At 43.2% G+C, this 22,975-nt stretch overlaps 1 protein-coding gene across 1 annotated transcript; it reads left to right on the top strand.

Moving 5' to 3' along the window:
* Positions 1-6,608: 6,608 nt before the first annotated feature.
* On the top strand, positions 6,609-22,350 carry LOC119458389 (calcium-independent protein kinase C-like). Its single transcript, XM_049671151.1, has 9 exons — positions 6,609-7,339; positions 9,216-9,267; positions 14,550-14,715; positions 15,407-15,438; positions 16,691-16,767; positions 17,846-17,978; positions 18,913-19,037; positions 20,722-20,763; positions 21,828-22,350. The coding sequence occupies exons 1-8, from the start codon at positions 6,872-6,874 to the stop codon at positions 20,728-20,730; spliced, it is 1,062 nt and encodes a 353-aa protein (XP_049527108.1). The 5' UTR covers positions 6,609-6,871; the 3' UTR covers positions 20,731-20,763; positions 21,828-22,350.
* Positions 22,351-22,975: the final 625 nt, after the last annotated feature.

Below are 22,975 nucleotides of genomic sequence, written 5' to 3'. Positions count from 1 at the left end.
GATGGAATATTTAGAGATATTTTCCTAGATATTCGCGTATGCCTCCTGTACTCCTCGATTACTCAATGCGTCCATGACTGCTAGGATCTCTACAGAGTCAAATGCGCTTTCATAATCTATGAAAGGCGTATAGAGAGGTTTGTTGTGCTCTGACGATTGCTCAATTACTTGATTAAATATATGAAGTGGTTCATTGTATAACATCCCTTCCTGAAGCCAGCCTGTTCTCTTGGTTTATTTACATCAAGTGTTGCCCTGATTCTATTGCAAATTACTTTGGTGAACTTTTGATACAATGCTGAAAACAACTTAATGGCTCTACACGTCTTTAATTGTTCATTACCTCCCGTCTTATGAATGGGTATAAAGGTCGGTATTCTTCCAGGTATCTGGTATACTTGAAGTCGTGAGGCATTGCGGATAATGGGCCGCTAGCTTTTCCAGTATAATCACAGAACACCTATACAAACTTCGAGAAGGGAAACTGTACCTTCCACAGTGCAACGAAAATGCGAGTCGCGGTGGCGTTCTGAACTAAATATGCGACGGAGAGATGGCGCTGGCAAAATCATAGCTACTATCATCATCATTGCTTAGTGCGCAATATCGCCGCTTCGGTAGCGGCTGGTGGGGCTCGTCACGCTGTTCGCGCGCTGGTTTTAAGCGTTTTGTTACAGCTTTCGGGGCGGTATTCGTGTGTACGGTACTATAACATTACTGTATATGTCTTTATTATGTTATCAAGTGACCGTGAGGCCTCAACTGGCAAAAAATAAAATATTTCAGACAAGTAAGCTTACATTGTTCATTGTCAATGGTGAATACATGCCCGCAAGTGCAGGTCCGGTGCACTTAATGCGTCAGTCACTAAGTTTACGACATACAGAAACACCGATAGCCATCTATTTAATGGAATCGAAAGCTGAAATCGAGGGAAGTTTCCTTACCGTGTTCGGCATGCGACTAAAGCAGGGAGAACGAAGCTTCTGACAGCGATATTTATGCTGAGCTACCCTCGTGCTTCTATTGCGTACAGTGCTGCTTGACGTGTTTCATATTATACCTGTATCACGTTCTACGTCCGCGTTCGACGATTTCAGCTCGGATAAAAAAACTAATAATAAAAGAAACATAAAAAGTGCTCGGCAAAGATGGACTGTCAGCAAGATAACCTCGAGCTGCAATGTCCCATTGTATTCATAGCACATTGGCGAGAGCCACGAAGTGTAGAGGAAAAATAAACTTTATGCTACATTTTACATCACATATTGTCTGCTCTTGATATTTCTGCTGCCCATTCAGTGTTCAGGTGTGGCAATAAAGGCTTTGACACAAGTGGAGTACTCGTAGGAAAGCAAAGAACGTTATGGAGACAACAGTGCTTACAAGGACTTCTGCAAATATTGTGTGAATAAACAAGGACACTAAATAAACATATAAGTAAGCCCAATCAATGCTCACGGATCCTTGGAAAATGCAATTTACGGTTTCATTGTGAAAAAAACATCTCGGTTTGTGTATTCAAGCAAGGCAAAAGGGTTGCAAGGAGATGAACACTTCAATTGAGTAACAGAGGTGAGCAAGGGAAGCCTCAGCCTGGAGCCAACGTTTCAACAAGCAAACGTATTTGTGAGGGCCGAGACAAAGACCGGTTCCCACGCCGAGGCTGTCCTTGCTCGTCCACTGTTGATTGGCTGAATACTTAAACCAAACTTGGTCCAAGTATATTTCAAAAACGTTTTGGTAACATACTGTGCTCAGGTTTGTCATTTGTTGCTTGAATAGAAAGAAAAATTGTTATTAGTGATGTGTCATGTTTGAGAAATGTGGAGTAGGCCGGTTGTGTGAACTTGCCTTTTCTAGCTGTCTCTTACGGTGCAGGGCTAGCCTAGTTATTGATTTAATGCAATTTGTACGTGAGCCCTTATAGTTACCAAATGTAAAATAACGCGCGTATCCAGATCTAATTGTAATCGTAGTACTTACCATCTTAACAACGTTCCCTTAGATCTCGTCATGTCATAAATATATTGTTGTACACATTACAAAGAACTTAAATAGGATCATTATTATAGAGTACATCACTAACAATACTAATCACATGCTCTAGTACTTACGGCACAACTTTTACAAGGCATTGTCTACTTTAAAGCTACAGTTTTACAAGACTCTAGTACACTCGAAACTTGAATATGCATGTGCAATATAGGATCGCCGTCACGTTAATCTTATTACTTCACTTGAACTAGTACAAAATTACTCGTTTCATTCTTTCTAAAGCCGTACCGCGAGTATAGACGCAATGAAAACTAACCTAGCCCTTATTCCACTAGCTAACCACCGCAAAGTCGCCCGTCTTTCGCTATTTCATAAAATTTTCCATCACACCACACTTCAAGACGACTTCATACTGCGGCCTGAGTACATTTCAAACCACATCGATTATCGCAGTAAGGTAGGGATCGATTCGTGTCAAACGAAGTCTTGCTTTCAATCTTTCATCCCCGTACATCTCAGGGGTAAATCCACCTTCCCTCAAGTACTGTAGCCATCACGGATAACAAACACTTTTGCAGAATATTAGCTAATATTGTATGATCAGGAGAATCATTACGTTACCATGCACTTGTTTGTTTATTTTATTCTACTACTTTCTAACCACTCCTCTGTTTTATGCCATATGGCCCTGAGGGTACTTTAAATAAAATTAAAATAATAAAACGAAGAGTGACTGCCAGTGTTTTAGTCAACGTTAAGTATCATTTCCTTAAATTTGCATTGATTACTTTTGATTGTTTTAAAGTTCTTTGCATTTTCATGTAAAAAATTAGTGTTGTGAGGGACCATGTGATACTTGGTGGCAATGCCCGTCAAGCAGATTTGCAAAGAGCAGATGACAGAGTTCGTGCATAACCAAGTAGGAGCTTGCTACATTGTTTTTGTTCTGGTCGTCATGACTACATTTACTAGAAGTAAAACAAGTTGGGACTCAACATTTTACTTCTCCGATTATCATAAAACACCCTTATAAGCAAGTAAGCTTGTATGTGAAATTTTAGCATTCCCGCTCGGTACGATACAAAACTGTAGATTATTGTTTTCCTGATTGGGTTCACACCCTTCCATCTGGTAAACTTCCAAAGATATCATGGTGAGGCGTGTAGTTCAGGAGGACCTGTTGTCATTATGGTGACCGTTGAGCTTTTTATGGCTTGGCGTGGGCAGCTTGCAGACCAATAATCTCGCTTTTGTCCTTCTTCCTGAAAAGAGAAATGATGAAGCCATGACAAATATGCAAGCAAAAAATGGTGAAACAAAAGTTAGTCCAATAAATGAACAAATCACGGTTACAGTTTAAGTGTTCAGAAACATACCCTGTGAGGATTCTGGCCTTGATGTTACTTCCAGTGGTGACACATTCACAGTTGACTTGTACGTCCAAAGACAATAGAGTCCAGAAGGTTTAACAAATATGAGCAGCGTCTTGGAGGCTGGAGTCGAAAGAGAAAACAGCCTCAATTACTGCGGTGGAATTGTGGGTGAGTTTGTTATTCATGTATGACTAGAGAGAGAGAGAGATAAATGAGATGCGAAAGGCAGCGAAGTTAACCGGAAGGTAGATATCCAGTTTGCTACCCTGCACTGGGGAAGGGGTAAGGGGAGACAGAGAGATAAGGAAAAATGCACACACATAGGTCTCCCTCTCTTTCTCTGACTAAGAACAGTGCACAAAACGCTCTACGACAGAAAAATACACACACACACACACAACACTGTTTTGAGTGTGCATTTCTTTCAGTGGTGTCCTTGTGTGGGCTGTGCTTAGTCAAGCCTCGATTAGATGACAATTGTTCTGCCAGATACTAGTAATAAACACATTCATTTTATTATGTCTCAAATGCAATTTAGTCTAACTGTATCACCGGAAGTACATTTGTCACTAATGTGCAGTGAATTTATCGCGGTGTATCATTTATGCAGAAACAGCCAAAACTGTTTATTATTTATACTATACTCCATGTTCGAAATTTTAGCAGCGCGGCAAAATAGCAAGATCCTCGTTTGAATTGTTTTTGAAGAGCAATAACTATATAATTATTGATATTTTCACTTTTAAGCAATGACTACAAGAATCTGTTTTAACCGCCTCGCACGCAAAGAAATTAAAAGTTGAAAATGCGAAGCACTGCTTTTTTACTCACCGGGGCACATGCCCAGAGGCTGCAAGGTTAATTCGCTTTCGTGCTGTAGTCTTCAAGCAGACTGTGCTCGGTTGCAGCGATGAATTTTCGTGCTAGCTAGCATATTTTTTTCAAGCAACACGTCATTACGCGACCAGATGCGGCAGATCACTAACGGCGGAAGCCATGCATGCAGCCGTTGTGTCAGTGTAACGCCGCAGATGATAAAATTCACCGTCACACGTTCGCTTGGTGGCGGCTATCGAATGTTGGACGCATAAACGGGCTGAAATAATGTTGATATCTATTTAAAACGAACCTGCGTGCCGCTGCTCAAAGGAAACGACCACCCCGTTCGCAAATATTACCGCCGTACAATTTGAATCGATAAACGGCACGGACTGCAATCGATACCAGTGGGCTGCTGCTTATCACATATGAGGACGATCTCAAAACCTTTATTGAAGTAATAAAGCACTGACTTGATTAACAAAAGACCAATAAAAACGATGGTCTGCGTATTTTGGAAAAAAATGACATGTGAACTATGTTTGTCGGGTATTATATGTACATTTATAGATCAAATATTTAGCCGCGTTGAGCGCCCCTAGCAGAAAAAATACAAACTTAAGCATGCGACCGAATTACAGTAGCTCCACTTGCGCGCTTCATGCTGGAACGCGCCGCGGTTGATTTTTCGCCCTCTGTGGCCCTTTGGTGAACTCGAGAGTGTGCGGGGCCTGGTATAATATCATCTCCATCATTGATTAAATGGAGCTGTTATTGCGTCTTCTCTCGCCACTTTTCTCCGGGACATTGCTTGAAAAGCCATTTTAAGCACATCGCTAGTTACACAAAGAGCCTCTGTACTCTGGTCCACATTACTTTCAGTGAGGGTTGCGTCGCTACTTTGGGTATTGTGCACGTCAGTTTAGAAGTCTTCTGCTGGCTTTACTGCATCATCGAAATTGCTTATGACATTACCCTGCTTACCTTTCACTGCATACATCTTGCTCTTTCCTATTCCAAGTTTCCTCCTCACTGATTTCACGCTGCGCCCATCTTTTACTGCTTATTCAGTCTTTCCAACGCTATAACTTTTTATATCACTTACGTTCTTCTTGTTAATCAGCTTTGACGGTTCAGTGAATACTATCTGTTCTCTTGAGTTAGACAGTTTCGTGCTCTGTAGCTTCTTTATTGCGTCCTTTGTTATTTGGGAGTTTACTTACTTGTTGCCTTGGTGCATTACCTACCACTTCAATTGCTACTCTTGAAATCAGTCTATGACATGTCATAACAATTATATTGTCATAATCAGTACATAACAATAATAATGTCAGAATTAATTAGTTTAAGATATGGTTGCTGGGCCCCACAACAAGGTCTGCTTCGCACACTCTTGTGTTGATGGCAATTGATGGAGGTTTTAAACCAGTTCGGCCGTCCCGAGTTGGAAGGACGCCAAACTGTAAAAATATTGAAACAAAAAATGTCTATGGAGGTTTACAAATGCGACAAGAAAAAAAATCAGGATAGGAGATCTGTACGATAATAAAAAAGGTAGTGCTTTGCTAAGATAGGCCGTTCTGGCTCCCTGAGGACAAAATGTACGGATTGAAATATTCGCAGCAGGATGTGTAATGGGTCTGCTGCAACAAAAGCCTGGAGACGACTCAACACATCGTAATAGAACGCCAAGATATTCACCCTGCAAGACCCCCAGTGAACGTGCACATTAGAGAAGCACTGGGATTTAAAGCTGACTGAAGCATTAAGTAGTGAGCAGTCGAGTTACGTGGGATACGTTTAGATGGTTGCTGAAAAAAAAACAGAGGAGAGATTGATAGAGCCGGGGTCGTTAGAGGCATAGGCAACTCAGCAGTATAGATAACTAGGTTTAATAAAGGGAAATAAGATCAAGGAGAAATTGGCAATGTAGTAAAACCTGATTAGCTCAAACAAGCTAGGTGACCATTTGTCGCCGCTCCATTTCGAACAGGGTGCCAAAAATCATCATAGATCACCATGGTAACATTTTACACTAATGCAGCTACACTCAGTCGCATTGTTCAGCAAGTATCGGCGGCGACATCTCGATATCTAGCTTGAGGAAGGGTGTAAAGATAGGTTAGTTAGTCCTTCGACACGCATCTCAAAAACATTTCAATGCTTTTTTCCAGGCGCTCGAAGCTGCGCACGCAGACGCTGGCTGCCTCAGCGCGTCGGGCGTCTCCAGCGACATCCCTCGGCACATTTACGAACGCATGGCTTCCAAGAGCGACGTTAGAGCGACGCACCGTCGGCGTCTCAGAGGCCGTCTGTCGTAATTTCCGGAGTGAGCCTTCGAGAGGGGGACCGGTCAAGGCCGGCTCGCAACAAGCGGGAAGTCGTCGACCGTTTAAACCACTGAGAAGATAAACAAACACGTTCGTACTGGCGCCCGCGTGTGACGTCGAGATCCTGGATTGCGTCGCAGAAGCCTGGCATTGCGCAATTCGGCGCAACTCATGCCTTCGGGGAGCCGGCGCTAGTTGCGCCGTCCCACTCTGTTGCTAGGGTGTTCCGTGCACGCTTGCGTTGCCATCGGTGTTTGACGGTAGCTATAGCTGCAGCTGAAGCGACGAAACCGCTGTATCAACGGAGACCCGGTGTAGTGGCGGTGCTATACCTATTCTGCTCACATTGACATGGCTCAAGTCATGAACTACGGTGCTCTTAGAGCTGTCGACGACAGCCCACCGTATGGGGATGTCGTGACGAAATCGGCTCCGAAGAAAAGCGCTGCAGATGTGTCGCGGTTTACGGGGACCGTCAAAGTGAAGATATGCGAAGCGACGGAGTTCGATGCGATTGATCTACAAGCGGAGGACGTTATCTTCTCGAGAGACCAAGAGGAAAACCCGTTCTACGTCACCCTCAGCGTCGATGGCATGTTCATCAGCCGTTCGAACACCAAGCGAAAGACAACGAATATAGTTTGGAACGAGTGTTTCACAGCGGACGTGCACGGTGCGCGGAATGTAGGTTTCACCGTCTTTCACGTGGCGACGCCCTCTTCTGACGACTTGCCGGTCGCCAAGGGCAGCGTTACCTTCGACGAGCTGGTCGAATCGATAAAGTATAAGCGATCGGGTGGCTACGAGAGCGACGTTTGGGTGAGCGCCCTTCAAGCATGCTTCAACATGTTATGTTTCGGGCTGTGTAATAATCCTATAGATGGATCAATTTCGGGAATTGCGTAAACGTATTTTATTCAGTTGCGCGTCCATTGATCGAGCTCCAGTCAGGTGCGTCGCGCGAAAGTGAAAGTATTGCTGACAGTGATCGACGGGGATTACGTGGGCTCTGTTACTGTCTGCAGCTTCGTACAAAAAGAAGTCATATTTGTATTGCCTCAGTCACAAAGTCAGCTATTGTCTCTGTCAATATATATATTGTTGTATATATATATATATATACGTAAGTGAGTGAGTGTGTGTGTGTGTGTGCGTGTGTGTGTGTGTGTGTGTGTGTGTGTGTGTGTGTGTGTGTGTGTGTGTGTGTGTGTGTGTGTGTGTGTGTGTGTGTGTGTGTGTGTGTGTGTGTGTGTGTGTGTGTGTGTGTGTGTGTGTGTGTGTGTGTGTGTGTGTGTGTGTGTGTGTATCCATATACATATATATAGAGACAGATATGCCGTCTTTAGTGCTTATTTCAAGCCAGTGCAAAAGATCCCCTAAATTATTATGCCGGGACATTTTTACGCTTCAAATTGAGTTTCTTCATCTCTCTCTGTGAAGTACTTTTCATTACACGCCCTATATTCATCACTTCCTTTTCATTTGCGTGTACTTTAGTTTCAGCGCTAAGGGCTGTATGTGTTGTTTTTTTTATCAGAAAAGCTTACGTGTGTATATCGGTATGGTTAGGTAGGCGATCAGCGCGTCGCATTATTGAAAGCGAGCACGCATGACATTTGGGGATGAAAGTGAACTTTTCGAGGTGTAACTAGCCTCAGAAGCACTCTTAGCAGTTTAGTCATTTTGAAGTGTAATTCTGTCGTACGACACACTTTAAGATTTCATCCAATCAGGGTGCAGGTACCCTTCAAAAATGGTTGCACTTTTTTTTTCAGGAATGATGTACAAAAGCAGATGTACTAGTACACCTAACAAAACAGCTCTGAGCACACACCGTTAGAACATAAATGATGACATCGTTCCGTGACTAGTGTATTCACAAGAAGATGTAAAGCCTTCAAAAGTTTAAATGCTTTGCGCCTTCTTAGCTGTGCTTTTTTCTATGCGGTATGTTGCACGTTTGCGATATGCACAAGCACTTCTGTGGTGTCCGAAAGCACCAGACACACTAACCGACACTAAGGAAACTGGTGAGCACTAAGAAGGTTCAAGAGCGTGCATCTGCGAGATATTAATCTTTCCACTATTATATGTCATGGCAGTATGATGCTTACGAGGTGTAACGTATTTTAACATGCGTATACAAGCCTAATTGAGAATGGCAGCTCGCTTGAACTCCTCTACAGTATGCACGCCCTAATGTAGAGCTTTCCAAATGCAACCACGGCACGCATAACCGTGGTTGACTACGCAGCAGTACATTCGTACTGCTCGAAAGCTCCGGAGAGCGAAGCGTACCCTCGTACTTGACCTCTAGAGCTTTCTAGCGCTAAATGTTTCACGGGCATTATACTACGCAGATAGACGTCAGCAATACTCAGGCTCCTTAGTAATTTAGTTCCATAATAAATTGAAAAAATGTGGTAACTTGGTATAATGACATCAAACAGTTTCTTCTATGCCTCGCTTTGTGCTCGTTGAAGCCTTCGTTTTTCACTCTGGTAAGGGGGGAGGGCATGCGTTGCAGACCATCTAACTCTTACTTCTTCCCTTGCCATTGCAGTAGCACACTTTTACTTAGTTCTTCGGCATGTACTGTATAGTTGATATTGTCGATGTTGCACGCACTGTAGTCTATAGTTGACCATAGCTTTCCTTTATATATTTGTGATGGAAAACGTACTGGGATTTACAGATTGACCTCAAGCCCGTTGGCAAATTACATGTTGTCATCAACCTCGTACCGGGTAAGTCTACAAACCAAGCAACTTAATTGTATTGCCGTGTTTTTCCTTTCCTGTAGTGCTCACTGCCATTATCGAGCTGCGCAGAATGTATAATTACGTTCATGAGAGCTGTCATTTAGGTAAGTTGATATAGATACATGCGGGTGCAAACAGTGCAACTTATTACGCGGATGGAGACAGAATAGACACGCACCAGCGCTGGCCTCATAGATTAAGTTTTATTGAAGACGTACAAAAATATGATACCGTCGCCGTTCGCGTAGTAAGTTGAGTTGTTTTCTTGCTTTTTTTTTTGCCAAAGAGTATCTCAATATGCAAATGCAGTCCAACTTCGATACAGAAATTCTCGGTCTAACAATTTGTTTAGTGAAATAAATTATGCGAGGAGAAATTTAGACTTGTCCGCTGAACAACAGAATTTACGTTTATACGGCAGTTGTCTGTCTCCTTCTTCGTACTTTCAAGTCTTACACGTCGTACTTTCACGTTGTTTCATTCGCGAATAAAGAAGTGCCATCGGAAAGGCCATACTGTAGTGTTCCTGTATATGTTTCTTATTTATTATTACCTCAAGGTTCCCATCCAAGGGACTATACATGAAGCGTGGGCACGGAAATGAAGGAAATCGATGGAAAATGTGTTCCCGATGCAGATACATCTGTTTCCTCTATAGCACCTTTGAAGTGCGGAAGATCGCGGATGATTCCTAGTTCGTTCGGAAGGCCATTTCACTCTCGGACCTTGCGCAGAAAGAAAGACTGCAGAAATGGGGTGGTGCGGTCACGTGGCAGGATCACGGCATTTTGGATGACTTGTGGAAGGGCCTCGGTGTACCGGTTGAATGGGCTGGCTGTCACGTGGCGTGTAATAAAATAATCTTTGATAACGACAGAAGTGACAGTAGGAAGATTTAACTGAGATTTCCGAGCGGAGACGCCGCAGTAGTCGGAGTAGTCGGAAAGAACAAATCTAGTTGCACGGTTTGGGACTGATTCTAGAGCATTAGTGAGGATAGTTTGGTTGGGGATCAAATACAGTGCATGCGTATTCTGGTTAAGGTAGCACAACAGTTTTATGAGCAATTAGTTTTACGGAGTATTGTGCCTTGTAAAGGTTATGGCGTGTGTATCCAATGGCTCGGTTAGTAGAGTTTATTATGTGGTTTGTGTGGTTGTCCCAAGATCGTTTGTTTGAGAAATCGACACTGCGTGTGGTACTGTATATTGCTATACTTCGTGTCCCAGCTATAGCCAATTAGTTCAAAGAAGAAAAACGTTTAAGAGAGAGAGCAATTTATTTACAGAAAGGCAGAGAGGTCGGCCGGAGCTATAACTAGCTCTGGCCTGCTACCTCTACACACTGGGAAAAGGGCTGATGAATGACGATGATTATATGAGGAGGAGGTGCGTATATACAAGTTCACAACGTTGTGGCATCTCTAAAGCCGTGCTTCCAGCCCACTGGCTTATAGAAAGGCTTTAGCGACACTGGTTATCAGGGCTGCGCTGTTTGCATTGGGCCAAGGACCTAAAAGAAACTTGTCTGATAGCGGCCTCTTATCGATGTTTGCAATGGAAGAAACCAGTTTCTGTCGTTCTTGCGCCTACGCGGGACAAACGCAAGATATATGATCAAGTGTTTCTGGTACTTGACAGTATTCACAATTTGGGCTAGTATCATTGCAGCCTATCATATGTCTATAACGCTTGGTAAATGTGACACCAAGGCGAATCTGGTGAACCATGCTTGTTTGGCTTCTTTTGAGCTTGTGAGGCATACGGGGGAATTTCATTTCTGGGTCCCATTTATGCGCTCGCTTGTGTCGTCGATCTGGTTGGGTCTAGTGCTCCAACGTACGGTTGCGTATTACGCAACGAAGTAGAGAGTTTGTGTCTGTTCGTGGGAACGTAATGCGTACTTCAGAGGCATTATTTAAAGCAGATTTCGCTTCAGCGTCTACCTGTTCGTTCCCTATCACTGCCACAGTGTAAAGCTATCCCACTGAAATGTGATATTGTGGCCATTTCTATTTGCATGGTCGAGATGTTCTGTCATTTCTAGAGCTCTTGAATAATACGGGCCTCGTCTGAGGACACAGTCAATGGACAATGTGGCAAGGTACGACTAAAATGTCTATGTTGTTCGGTCGTGGGGGATTTCGCGACCGAGCACCACAGGTATTAAAATCGTATCTATCACCATGTTTCTTTTTAAATTATTCTTTATTGAAAAACTTGGCTAACGTTAGCTGGGACACTCTAGCCATATGCGGAAACATTATTGGCCACACCACCTGCCTGCAGTTCAGAAAGGACAGGGTGTAAACAAGGGTCTTTCCTATAAGCAGACACAATACGCAATAGGCCTTGTCGGGCTAAGGGCGCTGAGGACATATCGTGTTGCAAGCCACACGAGTACGCTGCTAAGTACACATTTCAGTCTCCGGGGTACTATTCTGGGCATTCTCAAATTCCACCATATTATCTATTTATGTAATAGCGGCGTTTTGAGACAATGTATCTGGCTATTTCGGACCACGTATTGGGTCATTTCTAGAAGCAAGAAGTTCTTCGTTCTCCCGCATGAATACGGAATCACACGTTTTTTTTTTTCTTTCTCCTCAACTTAAGGATGCATTCCACCCTAACTTTAACCAAATCTTAGTTCATCTTCGCGAAACCTCGTGAGGAGGGCCTGCGCCGAGAGAAGCTGTGACTTGAACGCAAAAACTGCAAAATGCGTCGCCGTGCCACCCCTCAAAAGTGGCTCATGAGCAGACTTTTTTTGAACCATCTGCGCTCAGCGTATGCTGGAATGCCGCTAGTGCAGTGAAGATGTGTTTCTCAAGTAAATCGTCGTGGTAGCAAACACCTAAGAGCGTTTCGACGCTCAGCGCATTGACTGTAATATGCAAATGAACCTGGGTATCATATTCTTGGTTTAAGCGCGAAGAAAACACGGATGGTGGCAGAAGAAGACAGGACAAGCGCTAACTCACAACTAAATTTTTATTGGAAACAACGCACATATGTAAGTGATTGCAAAAGCCGTTGCAAAGAAACGTTACATGGTTGAAAGGATAACAGTTGCAAGATAAAACAAATCAGAAAATGGTGAAGCCGCTAAAATTTAAAACACGAAAAAGCACTATTTCGCACTGACGCACGTACTGAGCAAATATTGAAATTTACCTTCTGACAATGATAATGATGCCTGGCTAACACAAATTTCTCCCAACATTTTTATGTGAAATGCCTCAATTATTTCGCGTGTAATTTGCGCGTTTGTTTCTTGTCCAGTCTTCTTCTGCCACCGTCCGTGTTTTCTTCGCGCTTAAACCCAGAATGAATTACCGTACCAACTCGCCCAACTGTCCATCCTTTGCAACCTGGCGCCACAGATCATCATCTGTGGCGTTTTTTTTTATTGCGATAACTATTATATGGACACTCCAAAGCGGATTTCTGCCGTAGGCGTCGCCGTGAGGTTCCGCATGACGTCAACGGCGATGAAATTGTTGCCGCGCGCCGTATGCTGTATGTGCGAGTGAAAGGGGGCGAGGGACGCGCGCTTTCACGGGGAGCGAACGAACGGCGCAGAGCAAACGCGCGTTCTGCACCATGCTCCAATGAAGGGTTGCAGAATTAAGCGTCTCTTTCCTCCTTTACAATCGTCATATATATATATAGAGAGAGAGAGAGAGAGAGAGCAAACGTGACTTCTTCCGTCGTGCGTAGGGCCGTGAGGGGACGGGAGGGAGGGAGGCGACGTTTAGCTGCGGCACCAAATGCCTATTTATGTAAAAAAGTTGTCGCAGTTGCGAGGCGATAGCAAACTTGTAGAGAGCTATAATCGACTTTATCAGCTGTACGATGCTCGAACACGCAGAACTGTTGTCGAGTGGCGTTTTGCCCGCGTTCGCTCAAAATGCGTGCGGCGTTGGTGACTGTTGCCGGAGCCTCTGATATAAAAAAAGTTGTCGCAGTTTCTGATGTCGTAAGCGAAAACCTCAGCAGAGCCGCCCCGCAGCGTGCGGCGTTGGTGACTGTTGCCGGAGCCTCTGATATAATAGGCACTTGGTGCCGCAGCTAAAAGAAAGTGGTAAAGACTTCCGACGATGCTCGACGAGTGTCCCGTTCTGATCTCGTCGAAAACCTCCGAGCCGCCCCCAGAGGCACCGGCAACAGTCATCAACGACGCGAGCGTTGGAACTGTTGTCGACGCCGACGGCGTCAACAACAGTTCTGCGCGTTGCTGGTGCTGCTGCATGTCCAAGTTTATACAGCCACGGCCCCTGGATAAAAAAGGACCTTTTTTTTTTATCCAGCGGCCGTGCTCTAGCTATTCGTGCGAGTACTTTCTTGACAGAAAGTTTTTTTTTCCCCACTGAGACAACCTGTATAACGAAGGAATAATTGTGTCGCGGTTCTATTGTGAGCTGTGTGGTGCACGACCTTTACAACAAAGTGACCTGTATAACAAATGATTTCGGATGCCTCTCACACTTCGGTATAAGATCGTTTCACTGTATATAGTAAGGAGATGTCCGTAAGAACCAAAATTATGGGATAAATTTACACTTTATAAAACATGAGATTTTATTGCGTTTGTAAGAGACAAAGTTACACTCTAAATAATTTAACACCACGGAAATTAAAGATGAAAATCACACCACTGTGGTGAAAAACTTGTGGGGCATAGTACAATCTAAATGGTATGAAGTCTTGGGGGGCATGCAGTTATTTTCAAAGCGATGAGAGGTGCACTATGACCTATAGTCATGTGGGCTTTTAGACTTCATCTTGCAAGTTATAGAAGGCTGCCTTTAAATGACGCTTACATGCACAAAGTTAGTCCCATGCCTGCCGCACTTCGTTTTCTTGAAATTGACTTGTTTTAGTTGATGTTGCATAGTCGCCTCGCGCTTTGCTTGCACATCATAACGTTTAATTTTTCACGTGTGCACCTTTCACAGTGCATTTACGCGAACCCCTTATGTAGTGTTATTGTGGCTCTCCTTCATTCTTATTTTTGCTAGTCAATGGCCTATTGGCTCATTCCTGCCCAAGACAATGCCTGGCACTTCTTGGGCTTTATTGCTGCTCAGCACGCTACTCTGTTCCAATAAGCCTGTTACATCGCCATCGGCATTATATTATTATTGTTCTGATTTCCCTAACAGTTGTGCCATGCTTAACCATTTGTCACTCTCCATTAGCAACTTGCTGAGGTGCTACGGGCAGCATATCTGTCATATTCATCATGTTTTGTCTTACGTGCAGAAGAGCATTTGATGGAGGAGGGCCATCATGAGTCGAAAGAACGGCACGCCCTTATTCAACAGCAGAGCTCTACACGACAAAAGGTTCATGAGATAAATGGGCATAAGTTTGTGGCCACACTTCTGCGGCAGCCCAGCTTCTGCTCCCGTTGCCATGGTTTCATCTGGTGAGAGACTTGTCACGCAATTGAAATTCGAAGACTCCAAGTTGTTATATGCTCCAAACCTTCTTCTGCCGAGTTCTTTGAAATACGTATTCCGTAAAGGTATAGCCGTTACCCAGTGTAAGCATACCTGTGCTTATTATATCTCGGTGTGACAGCTGCAGTTTGCTTAGAATTTAAACGATTCACTGTATCAGCTTCCATAATTAGACGTTGACTGTATGAATATCTGACTATTTTATAGCATTATTGCTTGGACAAACTGACCTGATATGAAATATGTCTGGACACGACCATACAAAGGGTCACAGTACACAAGCGTGACATAATTTGCCTGTGGCCCCTAGATTTACTGGTTACTTGTGTCATTACAATGAGCCTGCCTTATTGTTCTTCATGTGCTTCAGAGAAAGATCGAAAAAATATAGTGTTATAGCAAATGTACTGATACCTCTTTCTTTAAAAAGAAGAAATGGGCACATTTGAACGATAGTCATCTAAAAATTTCTGCTGCATCAAGGCATCATTACTTGCAGGTTTTGTGTAAGCCTGGTAGATCGTCTTTATCACTTGCATGAAAGCTGCATGCATCTCAAAATATATCACTGGAGAGTTTAAGAACTCTAAATTGCTAGTGTTGCATTAGTAACTGTAACATGCTTTGTCCCATTTTCGTCCTGTTCGATTTCAGCAGGGGCATTGGAAAGCAAGGCTACCAGTGCCAAGGTAACTAGCCTGTATTTTATAACCATTTGATTTCTTTGCTGGTACCTTAAAAGGAGGACTGACATGACTGTTTTTACTTCTCTTTTTTAACTTTAAAGTCATCGATCTACAAACCCTAGAAAAAATACTGGCTAGCCTCAGAGCTCCCGAAAGAATTTATTCTAGCAATTTTTCTACAAATCGCTCGTAAATTTCCATTCCAGGAGGTACACGTGTCATGAAGGAGATGGTGGTCACGTGGCAGCAGCACATTGTGTTGTTTTGGCGCTCGCTCTGGCGTACTCGGTCGTCTGCTATTCTACTATGGCTGCCGCATCAGACCGTGCAGCGAGCAGCAGCATGGCAAATGACTGAGCAAGCCAGAGTGAGCGCCAAAATGTCATTATTTTCTGCTCCCACGTGACCACATTCTGCGTCATGACATCTGCACTTCCTGGGAAGCGAAACCGAAACTGGTTTGCAGAAAGGCTGTTATAGCAACTTCTTTAGGGTGCTCTTAGACTTGACATTATTTGACTTGGGTTTGAAGATCGTGGCCCTTCATTAAGCGTAAAAAAATGGAAAGGTGGAACTGTCAGGTCGGTACTGCTTTAACTGCAGTGCAAATGCAACAGACAAGAACGCAGTTCTTGCTCGGCTTGGATTTCTTTCTGTGCTCCTATTCTTTTTTTTGTTCACACAGTAAAGTACTACAACTACCTCATTGCATAGTTCCCTGCCACTTACTTGGTTCAGAGTAATCGGTAGAACTATCTTTAGCTACCGACAAACAAAATATCTGCCTAAACTAAAATTCATGTATTCTAATAGTAACACATTAATTTATGTATTTGCATATTTCAGGGAATTAAAATTAGGTAACTTTTGGAAGCTTTTAAAAATAAATGTGACTTTCGCCATAGCATAGCGGATACATTCATTACAGATAGCCAGACAGATACGAAGCAAAGCATCGCCTTTCCAGACATTCGTGTCACTGGTGAATTTTCTTTTTCAGGTTTCGTAGTGAGAGTAGCCATAGCTTGTGCTCGTTGCTCGGGTTCATAATTTTCTTGACACGCACTGCTTTCTACTATATCGATTGTGGAAATAGAAAACACAGAACAAAGGGAGCAGAAGGCAATTAAAAATATGCCAGTTGCAAATGCCATTCAAATAGGCCTAATGTTCGCTTAATTTTCAGAAGGAGGTGATAAATAAGTCTTGAGAAACAGAAATACAAACCATCTGTTTCGTTTTTGTTCTTATACAGCCTGCACATGTGTAGTTCACAAGAGATGCCACATGCTAGTGATCACCAGATGCGCAAGTGAAACCATCGATGACGAGGTGAGCATGAATACGAAGGCTGTATCACGGCATTGAAAAGCTTGCGTTTTCCTTTCACTGATTTAAGTGGTAGGAAACTTGACCCAGTGGTTCTTTATGTTGAGGCGTCTTCCAGCTACCTCTTAATGTTGCAAAGTGACTGAATGAAGGCGTGTCGCTGACACCGTATAAACAACCGAGTCACAAAGCGGTGATATTAAACGTGTTCACTTTATTTTATATCAGTTCAGATAATAAACGCACAAGTTCAAAGGTCTTGCCATGCAATTAAGTTTATAGCCTGAAAAGAAAAACAACTTGAGAGAGATAAACAGTGGCTGAGCAAGGAAGTCTGACACTACTGAATATTTAAAGTAGAGAACTCTTTGTAGGCTTCATGCGTCTCTAACCAGTGGCTAGCGAGTGCGGCCGATATTTTCTCTTGCCCCCCTTTCCTTCCACTATGTAATGGAGTGTCTTCAGCACCCCTAATGAAAACGAACAGTCATGTATTTCCCCCATAATAGAAATATCCTGGCGCTGCCCTGCAGCCAGGCGAGTTTTTTGCCAGTGGCAGGTGGCAGGTAAAACGTACACCAAAATTCTGGCAATGTATTTCACTGCAGTACACTGAAACTTAATATCACCATTGCTGGCTGTTATGCAAAGTCATTCATAGGGCTGCCTTGGTCGTGACGAAATATGCAATTAATTCCTACTCATTCCAAAGGAGCATGGCGAACATACTATGGTGTTCAAAGAGTGTCATGACCAGTTTCACCACATGCCTGACTATTTGTAGTCCGATTCAAAGAGTGTCATAATCAGTAGCACCACATGCCTGACAATTTGTAGGCAGGTGCTTTCAAGCAGCATACGAGCTGACTGATTTGAACTGCGACACATGATGTAGGCGCATTAGTTTAAAGGAAATATGTATTATCAATATGCAAAAAATAATTACTTCAGATGCACAAGTTGCAACCTGTATTATATAACAGGCAAAGTAGGCACAACAGTGGAAAGAATGTACGAGCCAGCCATTTGCAAGATTGCAATGCCGATTGGGCAAAACTAAAATGGTGTCGATATGCTGCAGCTGGATACTGGAAGTCAGCTCATCGTAAACAACCCGCACCAGTTTTCTGTGCAAAGCTTCAGACAGCCAACCTTCTGCGACCATTGTGGGACATTGCTGACTGGCCTGACTGAGCAAGGAGTTCGCTGCAAAGGTAGCGTGTGTTATATGCAGCTGCATGCAATTAGACCCTTTGTTTATCATTCATGTGTTTTATTGTCACAGAAAACATACCATAGATACGGCTGGGTCTTACCACAAAGCAACAGCGCTGAGCTAACGCAACATGTTTAGTGAACAAAAAGGATATTGTTACACCTGAAATAACAGCATCAGGTCCTGTGACCTGGCCACATTCTCATGAACCATCATAGGAGAATGCATTCCCTTGTATGGCGTTACAGTTACCACAGTCTTCATTGTTATAGCTTAACCGATAGATGGCGACACTGCTCTGCACAGCACGCACCATACCAAACATTTCGTACAATACAACGCGAGAACCTTTCGGGACATTACCTGCTTGGGAAAATGCCTCACAACTTAGCTATATTGGGAAACTAACCTCCTGAACAGGGTACAAACATGCTTGATGGTCCATGATGCTTGAGGGGAGGGAGTCCCACTAGTGCATACAAGCAGTACACTCCTGTACAGATCCTCGCTAATGCACAGATGGTCCCATGCAGACAATCCTAGCAGTGGCAGTTTCCAGACCGCGTGCTGCGAAAAAAATGTTCTTCAAGCACATTGCGCGAAAGGTGCCAATTGAGTACACGGTGTCAGAATGGGAATAAAGAAAATGTATTTGATTTTTAGACCCTCAACTTTAGATACATTTAGTGTAATGAAAGTTCCTTTTCGTCAAGCACTGCTTTATCACCCAGTTTGTAAATCTGGACGTAACGGAAATCAATAGAGCATATCTTGGATCTTGGCAGTAGGGGGATCTGCCCAGTGGAAATGCAGATAGGCCTGCTGTTTTTGGCCTCCTCCTCATACATTATGCCCTCAGTTTGTATTCTAATGCAACATGGTGAAATTTTCTTATGGTAAGCTGCATATGAGCTTGTTTCTTTTATATGCAGCTTGCCGTATGAATGTGCACAAGCGATGCCAGAGGAACGTCGCCAACAACTGTGGCATCAACGCAGCGGTCTTTAATGACAAAGGATCCTCTCAGAGAACGCGCAGCAAACGAGATGAAAAGAAGGTGAAAGAGCTAACACCCTTTTATTTTTGTTCTCCTGCGCCATTGGCTCAGTAGATTACGAGTTCAACGCCACTCGTGACACTCGTGGCCCAAGCGGTCATAATTCTTTGAATAAGGGACATAGGTCGGGCCATAAACGCTGCAAAAAGTGTTTGGTGTCTTGGAAGGAAAAAATGGTCAGTACAACTGCGAAGCCTTTAATGGATAATAGTGGTAATGTAGTAGGTCTCCGATATTACATGCATTATGACGAAACTTATTTTTCATGACCATAGCATACTTGTCCACCCATATGGTCATTGTTATCGAGACTATTTTGTGATTGCCAACGATAAAAATAGCTGTGAAGTATGTGACATTTAAGATGTTGTGACATCTTTAAAGTGTGAAGCGTGCACATAGCAGATAGCAGATCATAGCATATCACCAAAAACCTTGTGTGTTTTTACTTTAAAAAACACTACCTTTTGCCTGAGCAAACCTGACAAGATAGGCAGATAATTAATTTGGACATGCACATCCAATCATGAAATTTGAGCAAATAATCGTATCCGACGAGTATCGTATCAGACGAGTCAGTAACAAAAACTGACTTGAAAACCTATTTTGTCACCAAGGTTTTCTCAATTCAGAAGAATAATGAAGAACGCATTACATATATGAAACTTGAGCAATTATACATTTTTGTATTATTTTGCAGCACGCATGTAAGTCCTGCAACGTAGACATGCAATTAAGTTGTGATAACACTTCACATAACCTCAACGAAGGATGGTAGGCTAAGCACATTCACATCCATTCTTACTTGACGTTAATAAGTTGCCTTACAGTCTTATGGGCAGTGCTGGCAACACTGGGAGTCATTTATAGAGAAGCACTCCACCAATAGATATCCTTGTTTGCAAAAGAATGTATAGAAGGCTCATTTTAGACATGGGAGAGACTTTCTGGAGTCTTTCGTGTTGTGCAAGCTCGCTACGATTATTTGCAGCGCAGGAGTTCTCTATTGCATGCAGTAAAAATTGCTGATAGCTTTCACAGATAACCGCAACATAGCTGAAAAATCTGAACAGAGCGTTTACACCAGTCTGCTGTTTGTACAAACGTAGTTTTAAATCACTCGTGTGGTTGTAGACATTAACTATTCGATCACACTCACAAAGACCGTGACTCATTTAATTCTTTTAAAATTGCGAGGAAAATTTCGATCCAGGAGTTTTTTACAGTTCTTGTAACGGGTGCAAGAAACAGCAAGATTGTGTTTGCTTAATTGCATGATTTGATTGTTTTGCTATTTACACATGGTTTTCTTTTTCTGCACATTGATTACATCGGTGTCTTTTAAATATTATGATATAAAATCATTTTAGCTCACTTCCGTTCTTTAATCAATGTTTTTAATGCTTGAAGAAGCAGTCTTTTTATCTATGCTTTAAGTCAGCGTGCAAGACAACGGCAATAGGAAGAGAAACACACGGGACAAGCGATCTCCCTCTCCGCGTGCTGCCGTAGTCTTCAGCGCTGATCTAAAGTATCCATCTATTCCAACTAGCCCAAATTTCTAGCTTACAGCTTTTTATCTGCAAATATTGCAGTTTATTTTTTGTTATTCATGAAAGTGTTGTGTCATCTGTGTATCTTTATTTACACTCTGCCTCAACTGTTACCCCCCCCCCCCCCCCAGATTTTGTAGGTTGGAACAGCACTGAGCAATACAATCAACTAGGTACGTGCATATTAAATGTTTTCTTTGCCGTTTTTCTGTCTTTGACACTCTTACAAATGCCACACTTTATGCCACACTTAGCACGCCACACTTTATGCATTGCCTACTTCAACGTTCACATTAATATCAGAGTTACAAATGATGCCCTGGTGACTATCACTCTTTATTTAATATATATTAGATTGTAATCACACAAACCCGTACAGGTCACATGCATGTACAGCCTATTCCAAGATAGGCAGTTTCTTTCTCGCTTTCCGCCCTTGCGTGCGCGAGATTGAGTCGCGATCGCCGGCTCGCCCTTGTACGCTTTCACTCGCACATGCAGCATACGACTCGCGGCAACGATTTAATTGCCTTTGGACTTTATACGCAACCTCACGGCGACGGCAGAAATGCACTCTGGGTGTCCATATAATTGCTATCGCATTAAAACCAGATGTCACGATCCTGTCAACGTGTGAAGTGGACAATACTGACGCACTGCTGCACCCGTCGAACCGATCCCGCACACGACGATGAGGTGGCACTTAGAAAATAAACTGATTTAAATGACAGCATCATGTTTCCTGACTGATAAATCACTTTTACTAGTGGTACACACAAAGTCTCACTTGCCTTTTACGCTAGCTATGTCCCAACACTGGTGCAGGTGCGGTAATATAGTGTCGTATGCATGTACAGCCCATTAAAAACATTTAAAGACCCGTTGGTTATTGCTGCAATGGCTGACTTGCCATTGCCTATCTTGATGATGATGATGATGTGTGATGTTTTATGGCGCAAGGGCCAGGCCATAACTGGCCCTTGCGCCATAAAACATCACACATCATCATCATCATCAAGATAGGCAATGGCAAGTCAGCCATTGCAGCAATAACCAACGGGTCTTTAAATGTTTTTAATGGGCTGTACATGCATACGACACTATATTACCGCACCTGCACCAGTGTTGGGACATAGCTAGCGTAAAAGGCAAGTGAGACTTTGTCTGCACCACTAGTAAAAGTGATTTATCAGTCAGGAAACATGATGCTGTCATTTAAATCAGTTTATTTTCTAAGTGCCACCTCATCGTCGTGTGCGGGATCGGTTCAACGGGTGCAGCAGTGCGTCAGTATTGTCCACTTCACACGTTGACAGGATCGTGACATCTGGTTTTAATGCGATAGCAATTATATGGACACCCAGAGTGCATTTCTGCCGTCGCCGTGAGGTTCCGTATAAAGTCCAAAGGCAATTAAATCGTTGCCGCGAGTCGTATGCTGTATGTGCGAGTGAAAGCGCACAAGGGCGAGCCGGCGATCGCGACTCAATCTCGCGCACGCAAGAGAGGGAAAGCGAGGAAAGAAACTTCCAGTCGGGCGCAATGGTCCGGAGAGAGGGTAGGGTGGGGAGGGATCGTGCTTCGATCGATTACGATCGAAGCACAATCGCAATCGATCGTGCTTCGCCTTTTGGGCGAAACTGCGCTTTTTTTACATCCACAGAGTTCTGAACACTTGGTGCTTCGGTATATTGAAGACTTGTTACTTTCACTAGATTTTGTAAGAATATTGAGGGACTAAATAAAAGGCCTGCTCAAAACAGTCACTAGAACTTAACTTTTATTGTGAATTCGACACAACACAGACATACATGAATCAAGCAATAGCCATATTAGCTTGAACGGCAAAGCATGGGACAGTAGACATGTTACTGTTCTGGAACGATTCTTCAATGGCCTAGACTACAGCTGTGTTGTTACATTGTCTTGCAGGTATTGAGCAGAGTGAAGAAGCAAGAGACCATGCACTAAAGAAGCGAGGAGGGCTTCACAATAAACGTTATCAAATATTAATGCTACCCATATGAAAATATTCCACCAGTGCAGCTGGAACCTACCGAAGAGGATGCGCAGTGGTGATGGAATTCTGTTGCCGGGCATGAGGTCACGGATTTGGTTTTCAGCGGGGGGGCACATATCACGAGGGATGAAATGCAAAAATGTACACTGAGATTTTAGTGCCTTATTAAAGATGGGCAAAATTTATCCGAAGCCCTTCACCCCTGAGCTGAACTGTGCATTTGGGTCAATAAGCCATGTAAGTTAATATTAGGAGTAATGTGTAACTTCGTTATTGTCTAATTCTCCTTGATCACCATTTATAAAACCCCGAGAAACTAGAAAAATTATGCGTATGCTGTGATTCAGATATTGAACAGCTCAGTG

This window comes from Dermacentor silvarum, chromosome 7 (assembly GCF_013339745.2).
Source record: "Dermacentor silvarum isolate Dsil-2018 chromosome 7, BIME_Dsil_1.4, whole genome shotgun sequence".
NCBI classification, from domain to species: domain Eukaryota; kingdom Metazoa; phylum Arthropoda; class Arachnida; order Ixodida; family Ixodidae; genus Dermacentor; species Dermacentor silvarum.
This window is presented reverse-complemented; position numbering and strand designations above follow the sequence as displayed.

What these genes read in the sequence shown, in the direction of transcription:
- LOC119458389 (XM_049671151.1), top strand. Translation starts at nt 6,872, where the DNA reads ATGGCTCAAGTCATGAACTACGGTGCTCTTAGAGCTGTCGACGACAGC. An exon ending in GCTACGAGAGCGACGTTTGG is followed by an intron (nt 7,340 to 9,215) that starts GTGAGCGCCCTT and finishes TGGGATTTACAG; the next exon opens with ATTGACCTCAAGCCCGTTGG. An exon ending in TGTCATCAACCTCGTACCGG is followed by an intron (nt 9,268 to 14,549) that starts GTAAGTCTACAA and finishes TCTTACGTGCAG; the next exon opens with AAGAGCATTTGATGGAGGAG.